This window comes from Corvus hawaiiensis, chromosome 6, assembly GCF_020740725.1.
Source record: "Corvus hawaiiensis isolate bCorHaw1 chromosome 6, bCorHaw1.pri.cur, whole genome shotgun sequence".
NCBI classification, from domain to species: domain Eukaryota; kingdom Metazoa; phylum Chordata; class Aves; order Passeriformes; family Corvidae; genus Corvus; species Corvus hawaiiensis.
Window position 1 is genome coordinate 49973826 of NC_063218.1, and position 26725 is coordinate 50000550.

The 26725-nt window shown below is 43.3% G+C and overlaps 2 protein-coding genes across 3 annotated transcripts; both read left to right on the forward strand.

Moving 5' to 3' along the window:
• The first annotated feature begins 3884 nt into the window (after positions 1 to 3884).
• On the forward strand, positions 3885 to 5578 carry LOC125328029 (serum amyloid A protein-like). Its single transcript, XM_048308206.1, has 4 exons — positions 3885 to 4012; positions 4328 to 4459; positions 4781 to 4919; positions 5369 to 5578. The coding sequence occupies exons 2-4, from the start codon at positions 4354 to 4356 to the stop codon at positions 5508 to 5510; spliced, it is 387 nt and encodes a 128-aa protein (XP_048164163.1). The 5' UTR covers positions 3885 to 4012; positions 4328 to 4353; the 3' UTR covers positions 5511 to 5578.
• Positions 5579 to 5868: 290 nt separating this feature from the next.
• Positions 5869 to 17575, forward strand: SAAL1 (serum amyloid A like 1). 2 transcript variants are annotated; one of them, XR_007204376.1, is made up of 13 exons: positions 5869 to 6024; positions 6243 to 6356; positions 7328 to 7411; positions 9083 to 9162; positions 9542 to 9601; positions 9863 to 9978; positions 11070 to 11253; positions 11526 to 11608; positions 11753 to 11941; positions 12724 to 12920; positions 13441 to 13533; positions 14117 to 16330; positions 16700 to 17575. XR_007204376.1 is itself a non-coding variant. In XM_048307692.1 (12 exons), the coding sequence occupies exons 1-12, from the start codon at positions 5908 to 5910 to the stop codon at positions 14207 to 14209; spliced, it is 1410 nt and encodes a 469-aa protein (XP_048163649.1). In that variant the 5' UTR covers positions 5869 to 5907; the 3' UTR covers positions 14210 to 17575. The 2 variants fall into 2 exon arrangements, 1 of the variants encoding a protein (XP_048163649.1); XM_048307692.1 differs by having other exon boundaries at positions 14117 to 17575.
• Positions 17576 to 26725: the final 9150 nt, after the last annotated feature.

The window sequence follows — 26725 nt, forward strand, 5'->3', positions numbered from 1 at the left end:
GAAAGTGAGAGGACTTACTAAAATAATATTTTTAAAAGCTGAAGATTTATGTAAGTGTTTTTAGATGGATGCTGTTAAGAAAGAAGTCTTTTTACATATTCAGCCAGTGAATATAAAGATTCACAAAATCCCTTGGATTTTATATCTCATTTACAGAACTATGCTTTGTACTAGCACTCTTCCTGTCTTTAATACATCTATGAACAAGTTTCTTTTTAAGCTTCTAGTTTTGACCCTCTTCATTGTCTGACTCACATTTTAAGGAGAAGGCCACATTGTCTGGTCAATATTCAGTTTTCACAAATGTCATTTAAATAAAGTAATGCATTTATTGGAACTAAATTTAATTAAAATTGATAATTTTGTTGTAAAGTGATGCAAAAGTACTGTTTTATAATCTTTTTATGTAGCCTTGTAGCACTTGAAGTATTGCAAAATAATGCTTTTCATCAAAATAGGACTTAGTACAACTTTCAGCCTTTTGAGAGATGCAGTCTGCACACTATTTCATCTTGATTGCAAAAAAACTTGTGTGTGGAGGGTTGGTTACTTCACTAGAGGAAGTGAAGTTCCAGGAGACAGTGAGTGGCAGGCTTTCATCCAGAGTTGCTTGTGGAAAAGCCAATACAGAACTATTTCTAAAAAAGAAAACTTTCAATCTTCTGGGGTTTAGATTCTCCCATTGGAAATAGAAGGATCTGTGCCATCAGGAATACCCCCTGCTCCCGCAGTAAGACTGGGCAATGGGAGTCAGGCACCTACCAGATGGCATTGGTGCCTGTTCTCTTCCCTGCCAGATGAGCCTGCTGCTGCCTCAGGGGCTGCCACAGTTACCTGCCTCGGGTTCATGCAGTGTGTGGTGTAGCTGGGTGCTCCCCTTGCCTTCCTCAGAGGAATTCCTGGATTTCTGAGAATGTGCCTGGCTTATTTCCATATGGTTCCACTTTATTTGCTTGATGTATTTTGTGTATGCATCAGTTTCTTTCTTACTTTTGTGAGGGGTTTGTACACTTGGTTAACTTTGACTGCAGGTTGGGTTGTTTTTTTTTTTTTGTTTTTTTGGTTTTTTTTAACAGTAAATCATAATTCCAGTTAGAGCTTTCATTAAAAAAAATCAGGTCAGAAGGGTCATACAGGTACCATAATGGGAAGTGTGTGTTCAGATTTTGTGTTTCAAGTGAGCTTGTGTTTAACATTGTGTTGATCATTTCAACTAACTTGGCTGTCAATAAAGAGTGAGAGTTTGCTCTCTGAAGAAGAGTTGGAAAATGAATGTTTCCTGTTCTGGATGAGTTTGTTTTCATCTCATAGGGGTAAGGGGAAGGGACTGTAAAATGAGAGGGTCTTCTGTTCAGAAATCACAGTTGCACAGAGCAAGGCTCCTGTCAGCCAGCTAAGCACACACCACTCACAGCTTGAGCCAGCCTCACTGGCTTTGATTTTTGTGGGTGACTACTGCTGGGAGAGACCCTTGAAAAGCAGAGATGAATAAAGGGGGCTTAGCCTGGAGCAGCTTTAAATAGAAACTGGTGGCGGTGTTTTGTTGTTTTTTTTTTTAAAGAAAAAACTATCATACATTATTTCACATTTATTTCCCTATTAGAAACCTATGGGTAAATCAATTTCACTTCTGATAAATATCGGCATTTTCAATCTGCTTCGTGAAAGGAGACTAGTTTACAGTCATTCCATGTCTGTAAGCCCAAAGTCAGTGTTAGCATATACTCACTCCATACTTGGCAAAACTCCTGAAATGAATTACTGCACATGTAAACTTAAGTAAGGCACTGTTCTTTCCCAGATTAAGAAATAACAGCAACTCTTACTGTGCCTGAGCTGGGAATCCACCTCGTCCCCTTTCTCAGTCTTTCTTAGATTGCAAAATTGTGGAATGTTTGTGGAACGTTGCTTTTTATCTTAATTGCATCAGAGTGTACAAACCCAGAAAATGGTCTCTATGTGTTGTTTTCCAATACGCATGTGCTGCCAGTGTTTTATTGCCAGGCTGGGAAGAAATACTCTGTCCAAACTTTCCTCCATGCTCGGAGGCAGCTTTACCTCTTTCTGTTGCGAAAGCAGCAGTTCTGGCTGCAGCTCATTTCTGTGAGCCAAGGGTCGTGACCTGGAGGTGCAGGCCAAGAGGATACTGGAAAGCAGGGCTCAGGCTCTTCCCTGCTGGAGCCCCAAGCTGCAGCTTTATCTCAGTTCCAGCAGGAGCTCCAGTGTTGTTGTCGCTGCTGCTGTCCTTGCTGGGGGACACAAGGGGATGCATTCTGAGATCGTCTAAAGAATCCCTCCAGCACCTGCCTTCTTGCAGTTACCCTCATGTTTGCAGAAAATGTTGGTTTTGAGAGAACGTGAACCATATCCTCTATGGTCCAAAGTGTCTGAGCTCTTGTAGGGAAAAAGTTCTTAGGTCAGTTTTGAAGGCAATGCTTCATTCTAAGTCTCTGGGCAAAGTGCCACGTGCCTGTACCCCAACTTAAGGAGTAATTTTCCAGATTTTTAAAAACCAAAAATGTGACAAGGCTACTTGCTGCCAGCAGAGAAGGCACTTGCACTGCCATATGCTGCAAGGATGTAGGTCATCAGGAGGTGAACAGAGGTGCATTCCAATCCCTGCAGTAGCTGAGCTGTTACACTGTGAAGTATCAGGGTCAGGGGTGCCAAGGGACAAAAATCTGTGTCTGCTCCCTGCTTTTTGCAGGGTTTCCTTGTCTATTGGGTTAGGATTTAGATTCTTGTTGCAAATTGTTCCATTCTGAGATACATCACACTACAGAATATCTGTCCTGCTGCTCCAGGCCTGTCTGTGGAAAATGTCTCTTCCCCTTAAGCTGAATTTTTTGACTGAAGTCCAGTGACACCCAAGGAAGTTACTCATGACACTTTATTAGCTCTCAGCTAAAGCCTTTGCCCTGCAGATCCATCAGTGAATTGTTTACAGTGGCAGAGTTGTGACTGGGGCAGCTACCCCGAACTCTTCTGAGGGGAATGTAAAGTGCTCTCAGACTTCTTAAATCATGTACAAGACCACAAAATGGGGACACCTTCTGCACACTCCAGTGCAACTGCACTCAACCCCTGGAGCTTTCTGCAGGGGAAAGGGTTGTGTCGAGTTGTTAACCAAGGAAAGCGAGCAGGCTCTAAGCAGGGAGAGCACAGTGGGTGCTTAAACAGTGAACCATGCCAATAGGGCCAGACAGTTGATTTAAAATGTAGCAGAATTGTGGCTATATGGATCTGAATTTCCCCTTAGGTCAAATGTTTATTGCTGTCCAAAACTGTCCACCTGAGCCCCACGGAGCTGCTGTTGCAGCAGGGTGGCTGGAGTCCCTCGAGAGGGGTCTGTGAGAGCAAGCCGAGACAAAATGAACCATTCAGACCCTCTATATGGTGTGTGTGTCTGTGCTGTCTTAGAGCATTATCAGCGGTTTGCTTTGCAATGGAGTTAAGAAAAACACTTCACATTTTCCATTCCATTAACTCTGGGATTCATCTGGCAATCCCAGCTTGGATGGGAATTTCACTTAGCAGTTCCTGCAGCCCTTCTGGTAATGCAGCTCACATGTTCCTTGTGCAAAGACACAGACCTGACCTTGTGTTTCAATGTGCAGACAGCCAGGCACCTTCCCCTCCGAGCTCTGTTCAGCCCAAGATCCAAACAAAAGTGTCACCCTTGAGACAGTAGTAACACTTCAAGCACATGGAACTCTTCAGCCTTCAAGGCAATTTTTCAGTCTGGTTGTTATGAGGAGCAAATAGTCCCAAGGACACCTGAAGAAGCATCACATAAAATATTGTGTAACAGGAGCTATGAACTTTCAGTGAGGACAAGGACAGGTTTCCAGTAATGATTTCTGTGTTGGGAGTGCTGGTGGGGATTTCCCGGCTGTGGGTATCCTTTCCAATTTCCTCTTTTGAGGAGTTTGAAGTGCTTATAAATACCCTATCTGAGTCTGAGAGCACACGAGACAATCTCCATCTCCTTTGGCTTTGCCTTTCTGCAGTGGTGAGTGACATTCTAAATTTGTGAGCTATGTGCAGTGTTTTGAGGTGGTATTTGGGAGCAGGACCGATGCTTTAGCACGTGGGACTTCTTTGTACTCCTGGCAGGAGCAGCAGGGAGTGCTAAAATGCAGGTTTCTCATGTGCATCTGCTTCTGTTGTGGAGCTTGTGGTTGCACAGAGGGCACCACTCCTTGCAGGGGGAGAAGGGGGTCCTGGGCGGGCCCTCAGCACTGGGGCAGCAGCCGGGGCACAGCTGGGGATGTGGTGGGTGCTCAAATGTGCTCCAGAACTGCTCATGTCTCTCACTGTCTCTCAGCTCCCTGTCAGGTTTGGCCAGGAACCATGAGGCTCTGGGTCTGCATCGCGTTGCTCTCCATTGTTCTGTGTGCAAGTGCTGAGAGACCAGCACTGCTCCGAGCTGGACAATTTGTCTGGGATGCTTTTGGAGGTAAGCTGCTGTTACCAGGGACCCTTCCCTCAGGAACCCCTCCCCAAGCACAGGTTACCGGCAGTCAGTGGTGCTGCCCTCAGAGCTGGGAGATCCGCAGCTCCATGTTAGAGACCCCGCTGGTTTCTGCTGCTGGATGAGGGCCTTGATCAGCCCCCACAGCTGCTTTCTGTGGGCACAGCCCTGTGCAAAGGCTGCTGTGGAGTAGTGCCTCACTCTGTTACTGCTCCTTGGGCTTTTCAGCTCCTGCTGAAATCGTACCGAGCTACTTCTGTTGACTCTTTCAAGTCAACATCATCTCTGTTTCTCTGCTTTCTTCAGGGGCGCGGGATATGTACAGAGCATACCGGGACATGCGCGAGGCAAATTACAAAGGTGCCGACAAGTATTTCCATGCCCGTGGGAATTATGACGCTGCCCGGAGAGGACCTGGTGGTGCTTGGGCAGCGAGGGTGATCAGGTAACAGAGTGTGCTTGTCTTGTTAACAGTGAATTATTAGGGATCCGGGCATTCCAGCTGGGGTGAGGTCCTTTTCGACTTGCATGCAGCTTTGCACCTAGAAGGACAGCAGAGGGGCGGGGACAGCCAGTTCCTATAAGGAACACTGTTCCCGTGTGGACAGCCAGTCTCTGTAGGAATGGTGCCACATGAGCGCCAGCCTTTCTTGTCCTCCCGAAAAGGCAGATTCCTTTCTCCGCATTTCTGATAAGGAACTCTGCTTCACTGCTGGTTCATTTCCCGACATAACAATTACGGGTTCCACCGCGGGCTTTCAGACAAAGGCCGAGTGTGTGCTTGCATCTCACCTTGAGAAGCCCTGCGGAAAAGCTGTTTCACATGAGTGAGGGAACCAACACAAGGCTGAGTCAGATGCAGTCTGTTCAGGTGGCCTTTCCTCCTTCCCACAGCGACGCCCGGGAGAACTGGCAGAGCGGCGTGAGCGGCAGAGGCGACGAGGACACCCGGGCGGACCAGGAGGCGAACGAGTGGGGCCGCAGCGGCGGGGACCCGAACCGCTACCGGCCCGCGGGTCTGCCCAGCAAGTACTAGCGCTGTACTCTGCTCCTGTCACACCGCTCTTTGTACAGCCCAATAAAGAAATCCTCCTGAGAACTGTTCCCTTCGCTGCGAGCATCCATCCTCCCGGGGCTGCGGGGCGGGGGCGGCGGGGCGGTGTCGGGACATCACGGGGACTGCCAAAGGATCCCCCTTGGGACCCTCGGGTGCTCCGGGAGCGCGGGGGCCGCTCTGCGCGGAGGGGCTGCCGTGGGCGGGCGGGTCCCGGTGGGATCCCGGTGGGATCCCGGTGGGATCCCAGCGCGGCCCCGCGCTGCCCCGGGCGAGGGGGGCGGCAGTGGCCGCCGGTGAGCAGGGGGCGCTGTGGGGCCGCTGGCGCCGCTCTGTCCGCGCCGCCGCCTCGCTGCCCCCGCACGGCTGTGGGGCCGCCATGGACCGCAACCCATCACCGCCGTGCAGCGATGCGGAGGAGGAGGAGGGGGACGCGGTGGGGAACACGGTGTACAGCAAGCACTGGCTCTTCAGCGTCCTCACCCGCCTCATCGAGGTGCGCGGCCGCCGGGAGGGAGCGGGCGGCGGGTCCGGTGTCGGTCAGCGCCGGGTGGGTGCGACGCGATCGCTCCCAGGGCCGGGGCGGGGACACAGCGTGAACCAGCGGGGACAAACCCGGGGACACAATGGGGACACACCTCGGAACCCAGCGGCTCCCGAGTGGTGCCGGAGGTTCAGCCGGATCGTTTTGCCCCCCTCCCCGCTGTGTCCCAGGTCATCGCCCCCGCGGAGCCGGATCCCGCCGGCAGCCCCGAGGGAGCCCGGACGGAGCTGGACGAGGAGATGGAGAATGACATTTGCAAGGTGTGGGACATGTCGATGGACGAGGTAGGAGCCTTGTGCGGCACTCGGACCTCGGGGCCCGTGTGCCCCGAGTGTTCCGCTGGCAGCGGGAGAAGGCAGGGAATCAGGCGGGCTCGTTGTGGCGGCGCTGCTCGTGCCCGGTGCGGCGGGCAGGGTGAGGCGGGACAGCTGCGGGGGGCGGCACCCAGCGGGCTCGCCATGGAGCCGGCGCTGCAGGAGCAGCGGGGACGGGACGGGAGCTGCCGCTGGAATCAACTCGGGTGCGCAGCCCGTGTCTTCAGCGCTTGGATTGTGGGCATAATATTGATGCCGTCTCTAAACAGGCATATTTTCCTCTAAAAATTGTAGTACGTCCTGCTGGTAAGCGTAGCTTTCTCTCATAGATAAACAGCGTTTCACAGTTTAGCTGCAGACTTGCAGTGGCAATGTAACTCAGCTTCTTGATATTTCTCTCAGCATTCTCAAATGCTGGAACAAATTCTCAAGAGATATATATATATATATATTAGTTTAAGTATTATTATTTTATTCCTTACCTTGTTGCTCAGAGTTTTTAAAAAAGCATAGGACATGGGTCCTTTATTCCCAAGTAGAGAACTAATCTTGTGGTTTAGTGTGGTAAAATAGAGGAGATTTCCTCTTTTGTGTGTTCTGATGGCACCTTCATTTGCTTCTTTTTTATGTATCATGGTGATGTCATGCCTTAAAACGTGGTATTTATTGAATTCTGGCTGAGTGTCTGTTTCTGTTGAGATAGGGAGCAATTTGCATTTTCTTGCAAATACGATTTTTGGCTCATTGTACAGCAAATCGCTGGCATACTGAATCACTAGAGGGGCTTGCTGGCCTTTTCTCATTGAAAAACAAAGATTATTGGTATTAACTGGTGGCAAATAACAAATTTTGTGTAGCGAGTTTGTCAACTCAGAACACTTTTGATTTTGCATTTGGAAATTGTAGACATCCACTTGCTTCTCCATTCAATTTCTCCACAGGATGTTGCCTTATTTCTTCAAGAGTTCAACGCCCCCGATATATTCATGGGAGTTTTTGCCAAGTCCAAATGCCCTCGCCTAACTGTAAGTATGGGCTCTCAAAAAGCTGTTCTGTGTTAAGAGCAATAGTAGATAGCCCTGTACATGCATTTACACTTATCTCCCTTCTCCCAATGCGTGTGTAATGTGTAAGGGGAACCAGGAGAAAACACAAAATCAAATTTTAAAATGCTTTTTCACTGTTTTTAACATGGTCTAATCAGTAAGAATTTCGGTGATGCTGAAGCTGGTACATGTCTGCTCACATATCCTCATCTAGATAAACTGATGAAGGACTGAGTTTATCAAACATAGTTATAAGACCTATTATAAAACCCAGCAGTCTGGCCTTATTTTCCTTTTGACTTGTTTTTTGATTACTGAACTGAACGATTACTGAAATGGTCATGAATTTCTTTAGTTGGACCTACAGAAGTGTGGTGGTTTGACCCTGGATGGAGACCAGGTGCCCACCAAAGCTGCTGTGTCACTCCTCTCCTTGACTGGACAGGGGAGAGAAAATACAACGAAAGACTCATGGGTCAAAATAAGGGCAGGCAGAGATCACTCACCAGTTACTGTCATTTGTCACAGGCAAAACAGACTCCACTTGGGGAAGTTAATTTATTACCAATCAAATCAGAACAAGATAATGAGAAGGAAGCACAAAAAGATTACAAAAAGTAATCTGTGGAATTATTAGACACCAATACTTAAGAATTTTTTTTTTATTTTCTGCTTCTTTTGATGTCATTGATTTGCAGCTTGTGCTATGCAGAGCACTGTAGGATTTAAGAGAGGATTTTCAAAGGTATTCAGTGTTGATGTAAATCCTTTTCCTCAGAAGTTACCAGATGCTTTACTCCAGGAGATGAGTAGAGACACAAAGAGCTTTGAAAGTTTAGTGCTTTGCCTTTGGAAAGTACAACCAGAATTTGGAAAGTACAACCAGAATTTGGAAGGGACTGCAAATTGGCTGTCGCAGCTACTTTCATGAAACAGTGTTTGCTGGAGTGCCTGCTGTAATTTAGTAGAGGTAATAGCATGTTAATAATTAAGAAGACAACCTTAGTGGAGAGTTGATTTTTTTTACTTTGAATTGCTGCAAACTAATGACTCACTTTGTTTTAGCACCAGTCACCTGCAGGTGTTTCAGGTCCCCATTACACAAGTGTGCATCCTTTTTCACTATTAACTTGGCCTGAATATCATAATGGGATGCACTGCTGCACTGCTTTGGGGTTTTTTTTAATTTAATTTTATTTTAGATCTCTTTAATCAGAAAGTGGGCTTTGCTTGTATTAAGATCTCTTTCTTTTGTGAGCAAGTGAATGTCAGTGAGGGTCATGCTTACGTAGTGATATTTTTGGTTTAGGACTCCTTTTTGCTTTAATAACAGGGCTGCCAGATGGGCTTCGTAAGAGTATACAAAGAATATGCAAGTAGGGCTGATTTCAAGATACATTTACTTTTATGGAACACCTTAACACTTAAACATCTGAATAGTACCTGAGTATATTTTAGGCTAGTCTGATAGAACACAAAAATCTGTATAGAATCTGTGGAAGATTTTGTATCTTTGTCATGAAATCAGTGGGTCATAAGAAATCAAACTGGAAAACATCTTCGAACCTCTTTTATTTTTGTCTTACAGCTCTGGAAGTGAAATCGTGGACTGTTGCAGTTGTCTCATTATACTGTGTTTTGACTTTCCAGGAAATCTGTGTGGGAATATTAGGGAATATGGCCTGTTTCCAGGACATCTGCATGTCCATTAGCAAAGATGAGAATCTTGGGTAAGTGTCTGTGTGCTTTGTATATGCACAGGTACTGCTTGTCTGGACTCACAATCAGGGAATATTTGTTAGAGAGGGATCCAAGCTTGCCTGCCAAGCTTCGTCTTCATTCATAATTTTGGCTGACCATGTTTGTGTGGGAAGTGCTCAGGAAAGGAAGAAAGGACATAGACCACTATTTTTGGGGGGTTTTAAATCACCAGTCAAGTTAGTTTCTAAGTTTGGCAGTCTTGAGACACTGGAAGTGCATGCACACTAAGGAAAAGCTGCCTTTAATCTCAGAACATGGCTGCAGCTGTGAAATGAACCTTTTTATACCTTTTTTAAAAATAAAGATGGATTTTATTAACATTTTTTTCCCTGCATTTTCTCCTTAAAGTCAAGTGTTACTGCAACGTTTGTGTGATTCAGACTCCCCAACTCTTCTGGAAACAAGCAGGTAGGACATCTCAGAAATTAATGTATCAGTAGTGTAGTTCTGCTATGCTCTGAGGCCTGGGGAGAAAACTGACAAGTGGGCTCACTATTTTATTATCCTCTCATCTTTTCCTTTTATTGTTTCTGCATTGTTCTGGGATTACTTTGCTGTGAGTTAGATTCCTGTTTCTGTCACATCATTCTCATTATTTTGGATGTACACTTGCATAACTAGAAGGAGTGAACTGGTTTCTAATCTGTTAAATGGGGGATTCTTGCCTAGGTTGTTGTTAACTTGCCTCTCCCAGCCTGAAGTGGCCAATGTCTGGGTGGAGAGGATCCGAGAGAATCCTTCTGTGTACGACTGTGTTTGCTTTATCATGTCCAGCTCTACAAATGGTAAGCTGCCAAAACAAGCTGGGATTTAGTGGGTGTTTGAAGAAGAAAAATAAGAACTGAAGTTTGCAATTTCAAAGACAAGTATTTTCAGTTGGGATAACTTCTTTAAAATAAAGGAAGCCTCATGAGTTTAAAGGACAGCAAAATAAACTGCCTTTGCAGGTTTATAAATATATATAAAACTAACCAGAAACTCATAGACGAAGAAGAAAGCTCTGGGGGGGGGATTCAAATATGTTTAATTGAAGAAATTGTTATTTGCCACAATAAAAGAAAGGACGTAGTCCTCATTCAGGGATATACATATGTCATTTTTGAACAAGGTCTTGAAACAAGACCTCATTTAATTTATTTTTTTCACGTCAGATATGGATTTTCTGTTTTTAAAACTACCGCATCTGTGGAATGGGAACTGGAGGAACGATTCAGTTACCCTGGCAGCTGAATACTGTGCAGGCTTTGGGTATGCAGTCGTGCTACACAAATCTCTCTTAGCACTAATTTAGCAAAAACCACACCAACCACCTAAAAATGGAAATATTTGGAATAGCATTTATGTTTAACATCCAACTCAGTTGTAACAGCAGTTGTCATTTGTCAAGGAATCCTAATAATACAGCTTTTTCAATTTTTTAATAAAATTTTTTAATGACAATTTTCAGAAATCCTGCTCTATTCTATTGAAATAACAGATCTGTTTAAGTAAAATGCAGGTTGGCAGGTGGAAGATTAGCATAAAACTGTGTATCTAGGAACAAATCTTGAAAAGTTTTACTTCAGAAGCAGAAGTTACGACTTTCCAGGAACATGAAATCTCTTTGGAGAATAAAGTTACTGCTTCACATGTGGCATGACAAGGTAGAAGGTGTCAGTGGGCTTTCCAGCAATCCCTATTTATTATTTTTATTTATGTGGTCTATGCCACATAAAAGAATTAAGCATAGCAACCTGTAGTAGGTTATGAAGAAAATTAATATATTTCAGTCCTGAAGTTACTTTGAATACTTGTATATACTAGCATTTTGTGAGCTAATTTTTTGCTCTTCCTTGTTAGTCTTGTTGAAATAAAAATAACATGCTCTCTTGTGCAGTTGAATTGCTGGTGAAAGTGGGTGAAGTGGTGGACAAGCTCTTTGATCTGGATGAAGAGCTGATGTTAAACTGGATCAAAAACGGCACTTGTCGCTCCGTGGGACCATCTGCAGATGATTCCCCTGAAGAACTTCCAGACTTTAAGATTGTGCCTTGTATACTTGAAGCAGCCAAGCAAGTCCGGTATGGGAGATTTCTTTTTGGTTTCATGGCTGGGAAGACTCCTTACAACCTTGTAAGGCCTGTGTCCAAACATCTTGCTCTTAGTGGGAACAGCACAATTTGACAGGTCACTGGGATATGTTTTCCTGGACTTACGGTTTGAAATGAGTCAATTTGTCTGTTAGCAAAGAGAATGGCAATGATTGCTGATGGGCTTCTCTGTGACCAAAACACAGACTATAAGCTCAGTAACCAGCACTTCAATTTGTCTTTTTGCTGTTTGGTCTGTGTAGATCAGATAACCCAGAAGGACTGGATGTTTATATGCATATCCTGCAGCTCCTGACCACGGTGGATGAGGGTATCCAGGCTATTGGTAAGATGCTGGAATTGCTACGTGTGAGGGGACCAAGAGAGGCTGTAACTTCTGGATCATCACGTATTTACTGGGGAGAAAAGGAATTCACATACCTGGATTAAATTTGTTGGGTTGGTGGGTTCTCTTTCTTTCTTTCCCAAGTGCAGGCGCCTGACGGAGGAAAAGAGACTTGGAGTTTGCTTTATGACCTTGTTTGCCAGGAGCTTTGCCAGCCAGATGATCCACCCATCATTGTGCAGGAGCAGAAGACTGTGCTGGCCTCTATCTTGTCCGTGCTGTCTGCTATGTTTGCCTCACAGACAGAGCAGGAATACATCAGGATGAGGAAAAGCAAGTCGTGCTTTTTGTTTATTGGGTTTTTTTTTCTTTTTTTTAAAAGTTAATATTCACAGTTGACTTTATGTGGGTGTGGAAGGTGGTTAAATTCAGTGGCATTGCATACAGTAAGACTCTTTCCTGGTTACTCAAAATCACAGCTAGCCCAAAGTTCACTTACTGGATGAGCTGTAAATTCTGAGGAGTTACAGTACCAGAATCTACAGATTCTGCTCAGTCTTCTCCGTTGGGTAAATTAGTGAAAATTGCAGAATTTATTTTTGCTAAAATATAGTAATACATTCTTTTTATGTAGTAATTTTTTTTTTAGTAGGGGGAGATTCTGCACTTAAATCCATCTATCATTTCTTAACTTGTCAATCCATGGACAAGTCTTTAGAATGAAAAGCTTGTCTTGAGAATGTGGGCCAGGGTCACCTGCAGCAGAAAGACATTGTGCAGTTTGGTTTGTCAGACAGGATTATCTGGATGCAAATTTAACATACTGCTCTCACTGGGTACTACTAAAGACAGTTTCCTTCTCATACTCCTTACCACTGGCATATACTTTTTATAGATACAGGTCAGCTTGCATGAGAAATGGTTTTGGTTTTCTACTACATTTCCACTTGCCTCTTTAAAACTGTCTTTGAGTACAAAACGCAACACTGTCAGAATTTACATTCCTATAGCTTTTGTGTAAAGTATGGTGGTGTGTTTCAAAATTCTAATGCCTTGAAAGGATGGGCAAGAATTTTCAGTGTTAAAGTTCGCTTTTCTTGTTACTTCGTATTAAGATATGCCACTGATTGGGAGCTTGATTCGTATTTTACAATACATGGAGGGCTGTGGGAAGAGAGCTGTTGATAACTCCAAGGAATCCGAGCAAGAAGAGAGTGGAAGGACTGATGTAAATGAGGAAGATTTCCATTTAAAAATTTTGAAGGATATTTGCTGTGAATTACTTTCCAATATGCTTCAAGAACTAACCAAGGTAAGAGTAAACAAAATACTAGTAGGGATTTCTTCTGGGTAGGTAAGAAAAAAGTCTCTGCTATTAATGTTGGCATTTTCCTGTGCAAGTGCAGTTGCTTAATGGGAATTCATTAGAGAATCAACCAGAAGGTTAGTAGCAACGTGTGTGGGAGATGAGAGGGACACAGGTTTTCTGAGGTGTGTGCCAAGATTCTGTATGATAAATTCTGTAGCTGTATGTTGCCCTTTCTTTTGAATGAAAGTCAGTTTATTTAAAAAAAGGAAATACTGTCAATATATAAAGTCACCTTCTCAAATGGACCTTTTTAATTATGGAAGCATTCAGGTTAAGAGACTTGTGACATGAGCTTTCACACCTTTTTGTATCAGCTGTGTCTGGCTTTCTCTGAGAACTGTAAGTTCTGGTTGTTTTACCCATTTATAAGAACAAAGCACATTCTGTAGATGCTGTGCACAGTTTTGAGTTTGTTCTTTCAACAACTGTTCCTGACATGCTGGTTGTATTTCTCATTTTCCAGGAGAATACCTTAGAAGGACTGCACCAGGGACACCTGAATGAACAGACATGTTCCTGTGCTTTTCAGAACCTCTTACCTCTGTATTTTGCGTCGGTGAGTATGTGACAAAGTCTGTGACACAGCTGAAAAAGTGCTCCTTGGGTGGCAGGACCTTTCCAAATCCAATGTACAAGCAGGACAGAATTGCTCCGGCACAGGTAAAACACCATTCCAGTGCCAGACAGTCTTACCTCCTCTGTCTGTTCTGCCTCACTTCAGCCAGAGCTTTGCTGAGATCATCAGCTGATGCAGGGCCAAACTGTGCTGAAATGAATGGATGTCTGAAAGTTTATCCTAGCTGAAAATTTGTCCTGTGTATTTTTATAGAAGAATTATTCTAAATATTTTTCATAGGGAGCTTTTCTCTGGGTGAGAAAAGTTTCTGTGTTTCCTTTAAACAAAGAAGTAAGGGTTTAGGAGGAAAGTGGTAACATTTCAAAATTTTGACCAAGTGGAATTAGGAGGAAGGTAGCTACTGTGGGGCATTTTCCATTCTTCATTGCAGTGGCTGCTGCTGGCTGCTCTTATTTGGAAGGCACAGAAGTAGAAAGAGCCCCTGTGCCAGTGTAAGAATTCGGGGTTTCATGCAAGTTATTTTTGGGTTTTTTTCCTTCTTGTGTGGGTTTTTTATTTCCAGGTGGAGAGCTTCCTTGAAGTCCTGCGTGAGGCTGATCAGACACTTGCTGACAATCTAGAAAAACGTTTCCCAAGCCTGAAGGTTCACACCTAAGAATGTACATGAAATATTTTCCTTCCTTGGAATGAAGATTTTGGACTGTTTCATTACAGCATTTCAGAGATCAGGTTTTCAGTAAATGCAGGAGAATGAGGCAACCTCTTTACCAGCAGGTGGCTTTTAAGAAACGTTCCAGGTAGCCCTGATTAACCTAAGGTTAGTCTGGTCTGCATGGGGAAGGAAATTACTGTAAATCACTTCTGCATCTTCCATCCTGTTTGCTCCGGTAATGAGAGACTGTTGATTTCTAATGGCTCTCCTGCAGAGCAGTTTTCTTTGAATAACTCTCAATTCTGTGCTTTTCAACTGAAGTTGAAACAGCAAAATGAATGAAATGCACTGAGTAGTTTTTTAACATGGTGCTGGTTTCTTTCAAGTCGCTGTTGGCAAAAGGAGGATTGCTCAATAGAAAATCCCCTTCAAGCACCTGATAAAAGGAGTTAAATTACAGAGTTGTTTGGGGATTTTTTTAAGATCGTATCAATACCTTGGGCAGGTACTGTAACAGAAATGTTTCATCCTGCTCCTTTCGAATCTTCACACTTCTACTGAAGCCTCATCTTCACTGCAGCTCTGAGCTGTGCTGTCTCAGTCCTGTGCAGTTCAAAGGATTCGAGAATATTGTTACCAATGGTCTGTGCTGCAGCTTCCAGCCATTGCAGGTAACTCCCCACAGTTAAGAGTTGTAGGGCAGGTTTGGATTCAATCCCTGGTGTACTTGCAGACCTTTCGGGTTTTTTGCAGCAGTCTGTGCTTCAGCTTAGGGGTGTAAATTGATACATGTCAGTTCTTTCCTTCTTCATTTGTTACATGAATTCTTTCTGAATGGCATGAGAAATGCCATGTTTTCCGTGGGGGAGCTTAAGGTGTTAGGTCACTTGCAGGAAATTCAGTGTACAATCTCCTAAAACTCCCACTTTGGTTACGTGATGTTTTAAGTGCATTGCATTCTTAGATCCTGTGTCTGCATGCAGTGCACCTGACACGCTCTGAGTCTGAAGAGACAGTACAGCAGCACCTCAACCTCGCTGTTTCTGTAAATGAGAGTGGAAAACAATTGGTTGTTATTCGGTTTGAGATGTAAAAGCAGATGGGAACCAGAGCACAGAGAATAACTCAATGTCACATACACACATTCCCTGGCTCTCCAGGTTTTACAGACTTTAGCATTGTGCTGGGTCATGTTGTGTTTGCCCAGAGTTACCTGGACGTGGTAAAATACAATATGTGCATATGTATATATAACCTTTCCATCCCAACTTCCAGTTTTCAAAACCGGTGCAATTTTGTCATCCCCCTGCCAGCAGCATCTTAGTTGTCAGCAGGGAATTTGGAATTACAAATATCTGACTTGTGTGGCCAAAAAGAATTGCCGTGGTTTATATCAATTTTTGTATGCTATGTTTGTTGGCGAAAACTGATGACTGTGAATCAGATGACAGCATTTTTCATACTACTTTGACAGTTTTGGGATATTTTCTTAAACCTACAGATTTGTAATAAAGCTTCTTTTTTAAAAAAAAAACCAAACCTGTATGCTTTCCTTCATTCTAGTGTCAATTAAATTTGTTTTCTCAGCCACTGGAAATGTCTGTAAGTCTCAACTGTGTCAGTTTTAAGAGGAAATCGAACCTCTTCGTAATGTCTGCGTGCTGTAAAATATGTTTTCCTTCACTGAATATTTATTTTAACTTTTGCTTTTTTCCCACAGTCGTTTTTATGGTCTAGAAGTTAATGTGGGTCTCATCCCATAAACATTTTTTCATCTTAGTTTGTCCCCAGCTGTATCATAAGTGTCTTCCACCACAGTGATGCATTATTTCTGGTGTGTGTCTGCTGAAATTTGTTGTAGTCAAAATTCTGCAGTAGCCATGTTAGGTAATATAGAAAAAAAGCTGAGACAAGATCTGTTGTTTTATTTTGTTCCTTCTTCTTTTCAATACACCAATATCCAGTGTTGATGAACTGTTACTGATACCTGATGCCTGTCGTGTGACAGAAAAAATGACCAATGTCATGTGGGAACCCAGGTGGGTCCCATCCGCCTGCTCATCTGCAACAGAAGGAGCTGCAGGGATGGTCAGTCAGCCTAGCTTCAGCAGAATGATAATTCAGGTGTGCTGGGAATTTGTATCCTAGATGAACACGGTGATTTGGAGACTGGGATTCCCCCTTTGCCCCAGCAGGCAGCTGCCCTTTGCAGTGGAGGTGGTGCTGCCTTTGGGAGCAAGAGGCGAGGCCAGGGTGAGTGCAAGGTAGCTGTGCCGTGTTTGTGGGGTTCAGAGAGGGAAGAAAGGATTTGTGGGAGCAGGTGGGTGATGTGTTTGGAACTGGTGCACGTGTGTTTCATCATCCTGCCAGCAGGGACCTCCCTCGGCCTGTGCTTCCTGAGCAGCATGGGTTTGGGGTTTGGGGGAGGGGCAGGGAGGGTTTGGGAAGTGTCTGGGTTTTGAGTTTGGTATTTTTTTTAATTCCCTCTCCTAGACCTGTTCTGATACCCACTGGCAAGCCAGAGCTCTCTAGGCCAGCTGATTCGGAGCGATTGTCTGTCTGTCTACAAGCAGGTGAACAGCTTTCTTCCAGGGCAAAGATCTGATTAACTCCAGAACATCCTCATTTGGGAAAAAATGAGAAGTACCTGTCACTGCTCTGTGCAGAGCTCTGAACAAAAGTGCGTATCTGAAGCATTGAACTAAAGCAGCAGGAGCTCAGTCCTGCTTGGACAGAGCCAGATGTGACTTGTGGCATGAGAACACCTAGAAAATTGAGGCAGAAAGCAGACTGGAAGGCCTTATTTTAAACTAGGCTTAATAGAACCATATAATAATTTCATTCAAAGATAGGATTCTAACATTCTGTTGACTCAGTTTTATGTACATGTGGCATCTTTTTCCCACATTGTTATTTTTTCCTGCTGGGACAAAGCACAACAAAACCAAAGAAATTTGGGATGTGGGCAAAGAAACAGTGGCATTGGAATGCTTAATCTGCTCCTTTGGCAGTGCAAGGAGGTGGTTGCTGATATCCTAATGCTTGCCCAATATTCATGTTGCAAATTAATCCTTTCTGGTAGGCTAAACCATGAAACCTAAAAAGCTCCTTTCTGTGTTTCTCCGAATGCATGTCACTCTGCTTGATTAATTTTCTGTCACTACTTTTTTAGTCCATATTTCTTGTGACTGCCATGGTGATTCCTTTCTCTGTAAGATGATGTGTTGTTACAACTGCCCTATTATAATCACCTTTCACTGAAATCAAGCTATATCCAAAAGGAACAGTAAGACACAATCTTTATTTGTAAGTGAAATATCTTCATAGTTTATTGTATTGGCATTAAAAGGTATGGAGGTGTTACTGTGGTTTTGTTTCCCTTGAAAATCCATGTTCTTTCTCACTACCCTTATTTTGGCTGCTACTGGGTGTTACGAAAGCTGCAGTCTCTCTTCTATTTTTCACTGAAGAATTTGCTGGGTTTTTTTTCTAGAGCAGAATCTCTTGGTCACAGCAGTTCCCTAATGTATCCTTTTATTTCCCCTTCAAAATTAAACGTCCTCTTTCAGTGCTCTCTGTTTACTTTTTATTTTTTTGGCCATGATGATGAAATTCACGTGCTCTGCCAAAGTCAGTGAGAAGGGAAGAACCTGCTACACCTGGGGCAAGGACCAGTCTGCTGTGATGTTATACAATTTCCCAAAACCCCTTCATGTGAAGGCAGGCCTGGGCAGTGAGTGGCTGTGCTCTGCTCCCCAGCCCTGCAGGGAGTGAAGCCCCTCAGTCAGAGCCGATGGGGCGTGAGCTGAGCGAACCTGACATCACCAGCATGGCAAAACGAAACAGGTTATTGCCAACAGCTGTTGGCAGAGGTTTTGCAATGAGAAATACTGCTCCTACACCTCCTTTTATTTCCCTCCCCGATTCACTAATTTTGCAAAAAGAAACCCAGTTTTATAATGCAAGGAGTTGACATCTGAGTGGGAGAATAGGTTTGCTTCTGAGTTGTTACTGTGGAGAAAATGAATGAACCCAGGGAAAACCCAGTGGGGTTCCATTTTTCTTTCTCCCAGGTCATTGCATGTGAGCTGCATGTCTTGGCGATGGCTCAGGAAAGTCTGAGAGCTGAATTTTATACAAAGGTTACTGCAAAACAGCTCGCAAAGAAAAGGTAACAGTGGTAGGAGGCTGTAAAGAGAAGGCAGTAATACTAGAGAAAGAAAAAAGATGAAGAAGGGATACTGGAGAAAGAAGGCAAATAGGGAAAAACCTGGAAGAATTCTGACAAAGAGGATAAATAATAAGTGTGATGTTGAAAAAGAAAGGTATTACCTATCAGTAATTATGTTAGCATTCTAGATCTGTCCAGGTGGGATAGCTGATGTGCAGTCACCTATCAAAAGTCTGACATTGATTACATTTTCTGTTTTCAAAGCTGAATCTGCTTTGCAGTTTCTCCTGCTCTTATGGAAATGAGACAAGCTTAAGGTGAACATGAGGTCTTTAAAATCACAGCAGGTGGGCAAATGAGTATTGATGGATTTTTTAAAATTTTCTAATTCACTCACTCTTCCCCCCTTGTTTTTTGCTGTCTCGGTGAGGCATCAGGGAGCCAAATCGTGATGGAGGCAAGGCAGAGTCAGGTGTTGCAAGCCCTTGCCTTGCACAGGTCTTGAATATGAGAGAGGCAAGATGTGAAAGCAGAGCCCTGCAGGGTTGGTGCTTTTGTTGCCCATTGGTCTGCAGCAGACTGCAGCCTGCTCCTGGCATAGGCACAGTGACTGACTGCATCTTTGTGCCCATGGTAACTTAAGTCCCATGTTGACACTTCCCCAATTTATGTCCCTTCATCCAGTTTCCAAGGAAATCTTAGAAAAGCAAATGCACCTTGGTATTCTGTGTTGCAATAGTGGCAGTTATTTATTCTGTGCTTTAGGTTATGCAAACTTCATTTTAATTTTGCAGTGAATTTGTATCAATATTATTTTGGTTGTCATGTATATAAGTTTTGGTGACAGCTCTGTTTAAAGAAGTTGTAACTTTAACAAGCCATCTGTTAACCTTATGTAGAAAGGAAGTGCTTTTGTCAATTACTCCAATGAAATCAGAAAAATAATTTCCTGGCCTCCAGTTGTAGACCAGCCACCCTATCTTCTGTCAATAGGAGGATATTGAAACACACAGGAAAATACGTGCACACTTCTATCCTGCCCTGCAATACTGCCACAGTGCTGCATTATAATTAGCCAGTGATGTCAGAAGGTTTCATTTTCCATTAAAAATTCTTTGTAGTGCACAAACTCCTCTATTCAACATCAGAGAATTTCCTCATTAGTCAGGTGGGAAGGCTGGAGACAGGAACAATGGGAAGACATTTTGAGTTTATGCCAGCCTGATTAGTAAAGATTTTGATTTAATAAGAGAGTAGAAAAGAAGGAGAAACACTTCAGCTTAGGTGGGAATGAACAAAACTGCAAAATAATTTTGTCATTTCAGATTAAGCCATTACAATGGCTAAATGGAAGGAAGAGCAGTAGTGGACAGAAAAGGCTGGAATAATAGGAAAGGGAAAAATGAATGGAGAAAACATGGAAGAGCAAGGGAGGAGCCTGGTTTTGTGAGTAGATAGAAGACATGTATGAGTAGACTAAAAGAAACACAGGAAATTGCCTATGAGCTGACAAAAGATGTAGGTGCAAGGAAAGTCTTTGAGAGATCTAAATGTATTGGCACTGTGCAGCGTGAGCTGCTCTCGTGGGAAAGTCCCAAGCCCAAATGAAGGGAAGATTTTTCCTTTTCCTTCTTCCCCTGTTGGAGAGGTTTTCACAACTCCTAAAAGGAGATGGGAGATAGATGCAAAATATACTGGCATTGAGTTGCTCTGGAGAGGGGTTGGAGTTGTCCAAGCCAATTCCTGCACAGTCCATGTGCTTATGGATACAAGCAAGAGCAGCCAGGGGTAACCCTGAGAGGCAAACTTCTTGCAGCTTTCCTGCTTCTCCAGCCTTTTTGGACACCAGAGCAGGTGGGTGAAGACAGCATCCAGCAGTGTGTGTGTACATGTACTTTTGAGTGCACCCTGCTTGCTTCCCTCTTGTCCAGCACTCAGTGATGAACATCAGGTTTGACACTTTAGCGTGCCGTAAATCGAGTTTCTCCTGATGGGAGAGAATTTGCTGAAGGTCCTTGCAAGGTGCTTAAAAGATAAAATGAGACGTCTTTTGTAGTTTCAATGCTTCTAGATAGTTGTTTATTAAGTCTTATCAGAGGAACTGAGCCACTAGCGTGACCCAGGTACAGCATGGAAGGAGGAAAAGTAGGAGTGAGAGCAATTATCAAGATTTACACAGCCTTTTAAAGACATTTTAGCCAATAGTTACTAAAAACGTACATTATTTTTACTTTCTTACCAATTATTCAGTAACACAACTAGGAACTGCGGAATTTTCTATCCAATCAATCCAAACTACTTTTACTGCAAAATACAGAGTGGTAGAAGAAGGAGAAGAAGGTTTAGAGAACGACAACAATCCTCCATTTTGGTATTTTTTACTCTTATCTATATACTATAAAGAGAAGCCTAAAACCTCTAAAATTTTCGCCGTGACAATCTTACATAGTAGTCTATAATCTAATTCACACCACTGTATTTTCTAGTTGTTGTTTGACTGTTGGTATTTTTTTCCAAGGTTTAAAGCTATACCAGTGGTGTCCAGGGGGGTAAGAACTCTTAAAAACAGGCAGAGAAATATTCTCGGCACTCTGGGTTCCTACATCAACAGAAACAGATCTTTCATTGCAGTGTTATCAGTAACTGTAACCAACACATCTGGAGTCAACCCCCACAATGGAAGTATTGAAAATGATCTCAGTGCTACTCCACAGCTGTCAGCTTTTGCATCAGAAGAGCTCTTAATACTGCAGTGCCATCTGGGAGGCACACTTATTTCTTGTCCAGTGTAAAGGTTGAGGGTGCTTTGTTGGAAGAACCTGCTGAATGTGACGCAGCACGATGTGATTGCCCACACAGGGTAAAGGAAGTGCTGTCATGATTTAATTAACCAGTTCTGATCTGCTCATCCCTGAGTTTACTTAGACGTGAAAGAAGTAAATATAATTAAATTAAATGAAGGTCTTTCCTTCCCACACATGCTCTGGGCCTTTTTGCTTCTTCTGTGAGATAACAAAAAGCTTCTGGACAACAGGCACAGTTGTCTTTGTTGTTGTTGTTGACCCAATGCAGAAGGCTGGCAGGAGGAATATTATGCACAGGTGCAGTATGCATGGCATCAGAAGAAGATGACACATGGGTGTTTGAAATGAGTTTTTTGAAATTTGAATTCCAGTGTTAGGTTGGCAAAAGGATAAAAAGGTTTCAGTGTTGTCTGTTGCAGGTCAAGGTAATTTTGACAAAAAGTGGTAATGTTTGAGTTGAAACTGTATCATAACAGAGGAAAGAGGTAAAAGAGGTTCGAATTCAGTTCTTGGTTTATCCAGAGGCTTTTTGTGTGTAACTGCCTCGGTGGCCTGCGATGTGATTCTGCAGCAGGTCTGGATGGTTTTCCACCAGCCAGAGGTGGTGCCTGTTCAGTTGTGCTCCTCAGCGTCTGCCTGGGTGGCTTGGAGAGCACACTCGCAAATTTACAGTGGTTTCTTTGGCCACAGACATTGTGTAAAAGCATATCCTTGTCCAGTCGTGGGCTTTCTGCCTCCTCTCACACAGAGCTGTTTCTGCCAGCAGCTGGGACCTGCGCTCTCCAAACATCACATCTTCATTCCCAGTCTTGTGTCCGTGCTGGAGAGGTTTGTGGAGGGAGATGTCACTTTGGGGAAGGCAGTTCCCTTATATTCTACTACATGTGCTTATGTCACGTATTTGTCATTCACAAATGGCCCAGCATGTGGCTGTGCAGATGTCATTTATGGTGTACTATGCCAAATTTACCAGAAAAAGTCTGCTAACTATGTTTACCACGTGATTTTTCAGGTGAATTTTGCCCTGTCTTTCAGGAAGTTAATTCTAGATTGTATTTTTTTAATTGTTTGTACTAATGGGGTAAGAGAAAGTGGGTGGGATGAAGGAGCTTAATATATAAATGAGAAATACCCAATCTATTTAACTCCCTTTGTTCTCTGGAATAATTCTCACATCAATCAAAGCCAACATTGATAAACACAACTTGTTCTTGACTAAAATCAGATTGAAAAATAAGCAAATATTTTGTCCAGGTAGTTTGCCAGATATTAAAGATTAGTTTGACTCATCCAGGATGAACTTTTTTCCCATCTTTTCTTTCTAAATATTGGTACTTTTTCCAATCCATAACTCTTTTCCATTTAGTCCCTACAAGCATGTGAATAGGTGAAAAGAATTGTGAATAGATGGGAGGCACAGTGTCAGTTCACTAAATACATTGTTGTGAATTGTACTGAGCTCTGCTTGCACATCTTTGACAAAACCTCATTAGCCTGTTCTGGTCTACACTTGCATCCTCTTGTCAGTTGTAAGTCTGCTCACAGTTTGCCACCCTAATCTTTTATCCATGATCCTAGTTACTGTTTAGCTAATGCTTTCAACCTTAAATAATCTTGTCATGTTTTATTTCTCTGAAATAAAATTTTGTACCTAGTGTTCCTAAAAGCAAAGCCCTCTAATCAGGCAGATGAGACTCATTAGTGTTACGTTTTAAGGAGCCTTTCTTTGATGCAAACTAATTAATTTTGCCCCAATACAAAATTGTCCTAACTATAATGGGAGCTAAAATCTAATAAGATAAAAGAAACTCAGAGGGAAAAAAAACATCTGTCATGAGAACACAGCGAGATGAACAGCTCTTGCCAGTCTTGGAAATGATGATGTGATTCACAGCTCCAAGGCTGGATATTTTACAATTGCCAGTGTGTTTAGAGTTGCTGCTGAGAATTGATGGGTTTACCTTGCTGGTTTTCATCCTTAGAGCAAAAAAGTGAGTGTGATTTAATTTATGTTGTTCATGCTGGTCAATGGCCAGTGTCTAGACCAGAGGCTGCCCTCTATCATCTGTTTCTCTGTGTGATTTCAGGGCTTCAGTGGATGGGAGATGTCTGAAATCTGTGAACAAGGAATGGTCCTCTGAGCTCACTTTGTTGTGGAGCCCTGAGGGGCTTTAACAGACTGGCTGGGAATGAAAAATCTGACCATGTCCTCTGTTTCAGAAAGGCTGATCATCTACAGCGCGGGGGTGAAACGTACCAAAAACCTGCTGTAGCAGGCAAACCCAGTGTCTTTTGTGATTGGGCCTTGGAGTCATCTCTTGGTTTCCCTTGGCCTGGCTATGTTTAGGGTGTGTGAAACACATGGCATACAGTCTGCCTGCTTCTTACATTCAGCAAATCTAATGTCGGATACACTTTCTAAATGAGTGTGAAGATGGCAGAGGCTGGTTACTGGCACAAGCCCGTGGTGAGGCTGTGTCAGAAGTACCTGGAGAGCTCTTGTTCTCTTTCCGGAGTGGATCAAAGTCTGCTGAATCGCTTTCTGAGCTCTGCTTACTCATATCATTAGCGAGTACAAAGCTTTCTCCTTTGTTCGCTCTTCTACCTCACTCTGAATACACAATATGCTGCTGTTCTACTAATTAGGCCAACAGGCTGAGGTTAACAAACACTCCGTGACTGCTCTTATCAGCAGGCTTATTTATGCATTTGACTGTTTTGCTTTGTGTTTGTGATGTGAAAGCACTGGATAATTCCCGAGGTTTTGTAATGATAATGTAGTAGAAATAATGCTATCAGGGTGGTTTCTCAATGAATGGAGTCCACTTCTACTGCACTTTGTGCTTAAGGGATGGATGATGCTACCTGAAGTGATGGAAGTGGCTACCTGAAAACAGAGGCTAGACAAGAATAAGAGAACAAAAGTAGCTACTTCTTTGAAGGGCCTTCAAAGGTACACCCTGGGCAGTCAAAAGGCTACACCCAAGATGGACCCTGGGTCACGGGTTCTTCACACTTTTATAAGTTTGGTCTATTTGCATATCAGGGTTAATTTGCCAATTATAACCTCATTTAATGATGTAATTACCCAAAGTTTACCCCTCCTCTTCAGAGGCTTTTAGTTTACACATTTTGGGGCCTGGGACAACCAAGGTGTCCTTGAAGAGCAAACCTAGAGAGGCTTTGTTATGTCTAACCAGCACGAGAGAACAGCAGCTAACAGGCCACACGAAACTTCAGAGTTACACACTAGGCAGTACAGGATTTGAAAAATACAAAAGTTAAAACCTAAGGCATCAGGAGAAGTATCAGGACCTGGTCAGAAGTAATCCCTGAATGCCATGAGTGGCTGTTTTCAGTGGTGGTGGCTGAGGTTGCCTAAGGCTCTCGCACACTCTTCTCTTTTTGGATGCTTTGTTTTTCATTTTCAGGTTATGGCATTTTGCACCTTGTACCTGGTGCCAGAGCCATCAACACTAAGCAGCTTCTCAGCCTCCCTCCCCTTGCCAGGGCTCTGGGGCTGATGGCCAGGACTGGTGCAGTGCAGAGTTGTGACCTCGGCTCAGACTGCTGTGAAACCATCTGTGAGCCTTCAGCCCTGCCTGAGCTACAGGGATTGGGCTGCAAGCCCAAGCAGAGCAGAATCCTCAAGGCTCAATACAACATTTCCTTGTCCTCTCCAGGCTGCACTGTATTTCTAGGCAGCAGGCAGTTCAGTTTGTTGAGCTTTTCCACTTGGCTTTCCCCACCTCTGGCTGATGGCTCTGGCTGGACTAAATCCTGTTTGCTCTAGTTACACAGGGAATCTTTGCTGACTGGTGGGGGACCATGCTTAACTTGAGGTGACTTGACCAACACTGAGCTGATAAGGAAATAAAAGGAAGTTGTAATTGGCATTTCTATACCCAGTGGCTCCAGAGTCTTTCTGGACTTTGGTTCCCAGCCAGACAACACTTTGGTTTGAAATGTAGCTGATTGATATTAATTTTGCAATATTATTTTCACTAGAGAATACAAACCAGAGCCTGGTTTCTCCATTGTCCCAGCAGCAGCTAAACTAACCTTTTCTAAAAAGTTTACAAAGGTGTTGTTAGGAAAAACTACACCTTGTTTGCTCAGAGCAGCAAGTAATTCATGTCACTCCTGATTTTATTTAGCTTTTGTGAAATGAAAAATATTTCCTGCCTCAGACGAAAGGGCTAATATTACTTCTTTAAACAGTCCAAAGCAAATACACAAACAGTGAATGGTCTGTTGGCTGGATGTGCTCCAGTAGGTTGACACAGCAGCTCTGGCTTTTCAAAATAAGTGTGCTTGAAGGCTGTTGATACTACAGCTGGCTGAGTCACGTTGAGAGGGTAATTTGCCTCATTGGTTCTTGCACTTTTCACTGGAAAAAGGTATTTGTAAATGTTTTAAATAATTGTGTAATTTAAATCCCCATTTTCCTTTTGTTGCATATTAACTGGTTATGAATTAAATGCTTTATTAATCAACAACTATTCAGTAGCATGAATAGTTAACCGATTGCTAAACCACCCTCATGGGGATGTGGTTCCCTTCTCAGGGGCAGGGAATTCCAGATGTTTCTTGGAGGTTACTCTGAGTTCAGGGTATGACATTGTCACAGCCTCATGCTGGTGAAAGGCTGGGTGATTGCTCTAGGAAGAGTTTGTTGGAAGAACTGTGGTTTGCAGAAGAAGGGAGAAAATGGAAGAATTCTCTATAGAAAGACAGGGATTTCAGATCCATACAGTTCTTTGAAATTTTGAAAAGCTTTGGATTTGGAGCTTTTTAACTTCCTGCATTTAGGTAAATGACCTAAGCCACAATCACAGGTTACCTCATTCATGTGAGAGAAGTCAAAGGTTGAGAGAAAGAAGACTAGAAAGTGATTGGAAGTGAATGCTGCTGCTTCGGTCTTGTGACAATAAATGCTTTATAAATATTAAAAATCCGTAGAAGAAAACGAGCCAGACTGTCAGACCAGCAGGTTTTTTGGCATCACTATACAAGGGCATTGAAAAAATTCAGTCAGAATATGAGGAAGATCTGTAAAACCTATGTTGGAAAAAAAACTGTGCAGAGGGCTGCATCATGTTCCTCTTCACTCTTCCCTATAACTTCCACAGTGCTTGTCTAAGTGCCATGAGATTCTTAAACGCATGACTTGCCTGCAGCAGTTAATTAACAGAAAGGCAGAGGGCTGTGATTAGAATTTCCAGTTGTCTGTTCTGGAGAAAGTAATTATGATTAGAGCAGGCTTGGTATTAAGTGGTATTAAACCTGTTTTGTTCAGGGAGTTAACACTTCATACCTTTTTCTGGAAAGGTTTCAAGTGGCCACTTTGCCTCAGACAAATGGTCCTGCTTGGAAAGGCAGATGGCTGGGCCAAATCAAGTCCAAGGGGGTTTATACCTCAGAAGTGATGTTGTGAAATTGCCTTATTGTAGATTAGAGCACTTCCTCCTATCACATGGGGAGATCAGGTAATTCCCACTGATGACCTTGATGGGACTGAGAAGACTTCAGGGCTGACTGATT

Bases quoted from the DNA above. Each gene is read 5' to 3' on its own strand.
- LOC125328029 (XM_048308206.1), top strand. From the start codon at position 4,354: ATGAGGCTCTGGGTCTGCATCGCGTTGCTCTCCATTGTTCTGTGTGCA. The intron at 4,460-4,780 runs GTAAGCTGCTGT...TGCTTTCTTCAG, and splicing joins TGTCTGGGATGCTTTTGGAG to GGGCGCGGGATATGTACAGA. The intron at 4,920-5,368 runs GTAACAGAGTGT...TCCTTCCCACAG, and splicing joins TGGGCAGCGAGGGTGATCAG to CGACGCCCGGGAGAACTGGC.
- SAAL1 (XM_048307692.1), top strand. From the start codon at position 5,908: ATGGACCGCAACCCATCACCGCCGTGCAGCGATGCGGAGGAGGAGGAG. The intron at 11,942-12,723 runs GCAAGTCGTGCT...CTTCGTATTAAG, and splicing joins ATACATCAGGATGAGGAAAA to ATATGCCACTGATTGGGAGC. The intron at 13,534-14,116 runs GTGAGTATGTGA...TTTTATTTCCAG, and splicing joins TACCTCTGTATTTTGCGTCG to GTGGAGAGCTTCCTTGAAGT.